The sequence below is a fragment of the Centruroides sculpturatus genome, unplaced genomic scaffold, assembly GCF_000671375.1.
Source record: "Centruroides sculpturatus isolate CEXI.00-Female unplaced genomic scaffold, Cexi_2.0 scaffold64, whole genome shotgun sequence".
In the NCBI taxonomy this organism is placed as follows: domain Eukaryota; kingdom Metazoa; phylum Arthropoda; class Arachnida; order Scorpiones; family Buthidae; genus Centruroides; species Centruroides sculpturatus.
This window is the reverse complement of record NW_019384335.1, coordinates 1,262,358-1,268,357: the sequence shown is the minus strand read 5'-3', so window position 1 is coordinate 1,268,357 and position 6,000 is coordinate 1,262,358. Positions and strand designations below refer to the sequence as shown.

The 6,000-nt window shown below is 27.5% G+C and overlaps 1 protein-coding gene across 1 annotated transcript in view; it reads right to left on the bottom strand.

Annotated features, from left to right (window-relative positions):
• Nucleotides 1–4,385: 4,385 nt before the first annotated feature.
• LOC111631596 (charged multivesicular body protein 7-like) overlaps nt 4,386–6,000 on the bottom strand; it is a 32,425-nt gene continuing 30,810 nt past the window's right edge. The window contains exon 10 of the mRNA XM_023375883.1: nt 4,386–4,951. Within this exon, the coding sequence (XP_023231651.1) occupies nt 4,881–4,951 (71 nt within the window). The 3' untranslated portion in view covers nt 4,386–4,880. The remainder of the gene's footprint in view (nt 4,952–6,000) is intronic.

Genomic DNA, 6,000 nt, shown 5'->3' with positions numbered 1-6,000 from the left:
TGTTAAATTTCGTGTAATTTATATAAAAATTAAACCGTTTTATGTTGTATAAGTTCTAAAATATAATAACTTATTTACTATTCTTTTAATAATACTTTAAGTAATTTAATAGCTTAAGTTATATTTAACAAAAACTGTATCAATAAAACTAAAAATTGTGTGAGTAGCAGACAATTTTAAATAACACGAAACTATTGTCTAAAGCATGATTTAAGATGTATTTTTTATTTGTGTATTTGGTTTCTGTGTAACGCTTCAATAGGGGTAATTCTACATGATTTAACAGAATAATTGAATTAAAAAAAGAGAACCTATCAAGAAAATTATATACTCATTTTTCAAATAAAAATAATTTTTGCATTTATTAATAACCGAATGAATGCATTTAAATATAAAGAAAACGAGCAAAAAGTATTGTGACATTGTTGGTCACAATGCCAAGCTGCAATTTTTAATTTACTTAATTTAAAATATATGCTCTCCACCTCAAATTAATAGTGTTTTGTCCCTGTAAATCGTACTTTTGTAGAGAAAATTTTTGAATTGAAATCATGTGATTTCCGGTCTGTACTGAAAGTTTGTATATAGTTAATCGGGACCTTATGCCCTTAACCTTTCTATATCTGGTCTCGACTTTGAGGATAATTGTAATCCAAATACTTGATATTAGATTTAAAAATTACAATTCAAATAAAACAAAATATATTTATTATAAAAAAGTATTTCCGTAATTAAAAAATAAGATATTTAATAATCTTAAATAAAATGAATGTTTAAAATTAAGAAATATACGTATGAAAATTATCGATTACTTCTATCCTCAAGATCTTAATAGAATTAAGAAAATAAATATATGATATGATAAATAAAATATAATACAAGGTTAAGGTAAATTAACAAAAATGATTAAACGAATAATTCATATATAAAAGTCAATAAAATAATTTATGTTTGTAGCACGCTATTTGTAGATAAGACTGTGAAACCTCCCTATTTTAAAGGTAAGCTACGGAGTGCAGACCCTATAGTGTTTTAATATTTTGATATCTGTTCAGTAAATAGGGAGATAGCAGTATTAAAAATAAAAAAGTTAAATTATACGAACCTTTATTTGTAAAAATCCTACTCCAAAAAGTAAAAATCCCATTTTTTAAACACACCACAGATCCCTTAAACTAGTATCTGGATCTCACAGGGGTTCACGGACCACCTCATGGGAGAGATTGTTCTAATTATTTATCTTCATACAGGAACCACAGATTCATCATCATCGTCGAATGATTCCTCATAGTATATTTTTAAAATTAAATAAGGAAAGAGTTAATTAAGCTTATATTCTATCATATTCATCATCAGCATCAACTTTAAGGGTTTGTTCTAATCCCTATTCATTTGACGAATATGTCAGAATGAAATTGTAATTCACCTTTTTGCATTAATTTATTAAAAATACAAAGTTTTAGAGGTCGGATTCGAGTCCCGATCAAGTCAAACTTTTACGAATGACAGACCTTACTTGCCATCCGACAGTGCCTATGGAAACTAGCTCCTATTTAAGTGTTAACTGTATACTAACTTCCGATCTAGACCGGAAGTCACGTGATTTCAATTCAAAAATTTGTCCCAGGAGGAGTTACATAGATAACCGGCACGATTCTATTGTTATCGGGAAAAGTATGATTTACAGGGACAAGACATTACTAATTTGAAATGGAGAGCATATATTTTAAATAAAATAAATTAAAATTTATTATTAAAACTTGTACCCCGGAATTGTGATTATGCCACAATAATTTTTGCATTAAATTACGTTAATCAGTAATTAAATTTTGCGATAAAACTGTAATTTCGTACTAGCAAATTCGGGTAATTTCGGATATTTCTGTATCAATTTTATACCTATTTTGAGAAGGAAAACTGTTATAAACTTCTGAAAAGTTGCAGTAAGATGCCGATAAAAGTGAAGAGTTGGCAGAGATAACTGACAAGTTGGATCATTACTCGAGATCTTCGAGATTTAAACCATTCAAAGTAAAAAAAATAACGAAAAAGTAAAGAAAAATACACGCAAATTGATAAAATATTATTGAATAAATACACGCAAATTAATAAAATATTTATTGAAGTATCATATAATAAAATTACACTAAAATAAAGTCGAGTTTTCGCAACGTTTTTCTAGGGTAGCAGCTCAAGTACAGGTTAAAAAAATGGAATTTTAAGGAATTTTTTAAAATAAATTAGGCATTTTATAAAAATTTGTAAACACGACTTCACTCAATTATTAAATTTCGTAACATAACTACAACTATTTGCCGTATATTTAAATAGAGTTAGTAAATCGATTGATTTTAAGTCTAAGGATTAAGAGTGAAATGATTAATGAGGAAGAGAAACTTTTCTTGAATCTTAATAAATATGACATGAAAAATTGCTAATCTTAACAAATGTGACGGAATGGTGAAACATCAAATGCACATTTCTTTCTTTTATATATATAATTTTTTTTTTATTCATGTCGATTTTATTCTGGAGTAAGCGAAATTATTTTAGAAAATACTCGAAATTATTCAATTCTACAAAATTTATGAATTTGGCAATAAAAAAAAATTATATATTTTTCAAATTCAATGATTTATTTCTAATACGTAAAATTTTCATGGAAAAAAAGAAAAATGTTTGAATTAATTTATCACAAAATTAATATGATGCTAATTTAAAAAGAATTCCGGCGAGTGCGTAACTTTCCTGGCAAGAGTTAAAGTCGCGTGTGGTGCCCTGTGTTATAAGGTTTTATTTAAAAACCTGTATATTATTAATCACAACATAGCGAAAAGCTTAATTTTGAGGGTAGAGATGAGTTTTAGAAAAAATTGTGCACTAATAACGAGTAAAATAGTCATTAAATTCGACACGTGACTCTCATCTCTATCTCCCCACCTCGTCGTCTTTTAACCACCAAAATTTAACAGCATAAATTTCCATAATACACAAACTTCCCCGCAAAATTTCAGAAAATTTTGACAAAAGGTACAGGAGTTATTAAGCTTTAAAGTGGGTAAAGAAAATCGTGCCCTCCACATACATATGGGGAAAAAACCCCTCAAATTTTAAAAAATTTCTCGACATTTTAAGATCCCCAAGTCCAAAATGTAAACTTTTTGGGTTCATATTTTACCTTCTGTTATACAAAACAGAAGGAAAGTAGAAAATTAAATCAAGGAAACATTATAACTCAGATAACGAAAAAGATGTCCATTGATACGGCTCGGTTTCACACTAAACTGACGTTTTGTATACGAAATATTTTTCTCTCTCCTCATCCTCTATTGCAGCATCTTCGGATTTTTAAATTTATATCTTCAATCTATAAAATGGTTTTTCAAACGAAAGGTTTTCAGTAGATTCCGAATAGAAGAGAATTGGAATATAAAAATATCTGTAGATGTTCTTGCAATTTTTATAGGATTGTCAAAAATGTTTCCGGTGGAAATACATTTCTCACAATTTTCTCTCTGTAATTTTAAAGAGTATTTTTATTGACGATATTAATATGGATACATGTAAATTGGAGGATGTTACTTTTATGATTTCTTACATGTAATTTATGAGCATTTTTGTTTTATTGTTGTAATGAAAATACGTTACTTTTGAAAAAATACTATCGATTATTTTCATTTGTAAGAAAATACAGTACATCGAGGAAAAAATATATTTTTTTAAGCCTTTATTTAAAAAAAATTAGTAGAATGTAAGAAATTTTGATACTACAGAATTCTATTATCAAAAATTTTTTAACAACTAAACACACTTTTAGCCCACTACTGAACACTAGACGTGGGTTCGCATCTCAAGCTGGCAAGTCGAGTTGTCAGAGTTTTCTTCACTATTGTCATGTCTAGAGGACCAGTTTCCCCCATAGAAAGTCCTCCCGAAGCACATTAGCCACGTGTCGCGTTGCAGTATATAAAACACAACATACACAGGTGTGTGGACTTATATGTATACTATTAAATATGTTCAACAACATCATTTTGTAAATTATCATGACTTTTAAAATCATTTGCAATCAAAAATTCTCAGGAAAATTTATATAGATTATTCTGAAATCAATGAAATCAAATTTTTTTGTGAATATTTAGTGAATTATTTACAGGTCTATGAATTAAATGAACATCCAAATTCATCAAAAGTAATTTAATTGTTTTAATTTCTTGATATTTAAATTTTTTTTAAGCTCTTAACTTACATGTGCACATTTCTTGATTAAAGTTTGATTAATTATAATTTAACTATAGAAATTACTCAATTTTATTTACAGAATGATGTTAATTTTATATAATTTATGAATTACAAAACTCAGTCCAAATTAAATAAGTAAATTTTCTTAATTTATATAAACATTTTCCAAATTAAAAATGTGCTTACTTGAAAACAGGCTCTTTTTATATTTGCATAAATTTAGCTTTTATAAAACAAATTTTCTTCTTTGCAAAGTGAGAGTTTCTCCCTTCACTTTGTATTTTCTTAATCATTTGAAATTGTTCTTGGAAATAAAATAAATGAATTAAATTTTAAGAATGATATTTTATTTAAGTGCACGGTTCTTGATTTCTTCATTAATTTTAAAGGCTATAGAAATCAACAAACAAAAACACAATCCTAAGATTCAAATACGTTGCTTCAATTTCTAAAATTTCATATAGCAAACATCATTTTATTAAAAATTCAGGAAAAGTTTTAATAATAAACTATGTTAAGTGCAATTGTTACAGAACTAGTTTAAAATTATAAAATTATTATTTTTTATTTTTACAAATATAGAATATTTATATATAAATAATGTGAAAAATAGTACAATTTTTCAAACAAAATGTGATTTATTGTTGAAAGACAGTGGCTTTCATTCTGTTTTTATTCATTTGATCTTGGTCAAATTGGAGATTTGGTTCTGAAATATAAAAAAAGAAATAATTAAAAATAATAAATAATATAACAACTTAAAAATTTTTTAAAAAACTATTTAAAAATAGCTACATCCTCATCATAAAAGAAATAATCATGAATATATTTTTTCCATAAGATTATGGAATGTTACATACCATAACGTTATGGCCGCATCAGCACAGATGAGGAGAGAAGTGCAACAAAATTACAATTTTAGCCAACAATAAAAACATGTAAATTTTACTTTAACTTTCTTCGTAGACTGTATATATTAACAAATAATAGAACTCTAACACCTTATATAATACAGCCAAATTTATTATCCCAATTCAAACGTTTTTGGACATCTTTAATGCCCTTTTTCAAGAACAAACTAACTACAATCGAATACTGGCTAATTTGTATAAACGATAACTGCATTTTGGAACGCGTATTTAAAAAATTCTTATTGCGCAGACTCGTGCCTTTGTTTACCGTTATAACTACATGCCATAAAATACAAAACCAATAAGATACATCAAACTTTACATAGATGAACATAACATACTTAAACATGCTAAATATAAACAAACACTCGTGACCAATAAATGCCATCTTGCTAATACTATTAATTTGCTCCGTTATATTAGGCTTGATCTCCATGCTTCCGATATTCTACTTGCTTCTCTAAAGTTAATTGCTGTTCCTTCTTGATTACTTTTACAAATATGCCACGCCTCTGCATATTTTAGATGCTGTTTTTTGTGAATTTTTTGTATTAACTTTGCCTTATCCCACTCAGCTGTGACTTCTGTAGGGTCTGCTAGGATGTATGTTGCTAGCGCTGTGGCTGGCTACTCATTCCTTATGTTTCTTTTGTGATCTATCATTCTTTCTTTGAGCGATCTTCTTGTAGCCCCAATATAGAATAGCTCTTTTTGCTGCCTTTTATCTGTTATTGGAACTCTGTATACTCTGGGAAGCAGGTTTCCGTCTATCTTGTCTTTGTCTGTTCTTAACATTTGATACACTGTTAAATTTCTTTTGTAATTTAGGGCGCTCATAGCAAGAGCA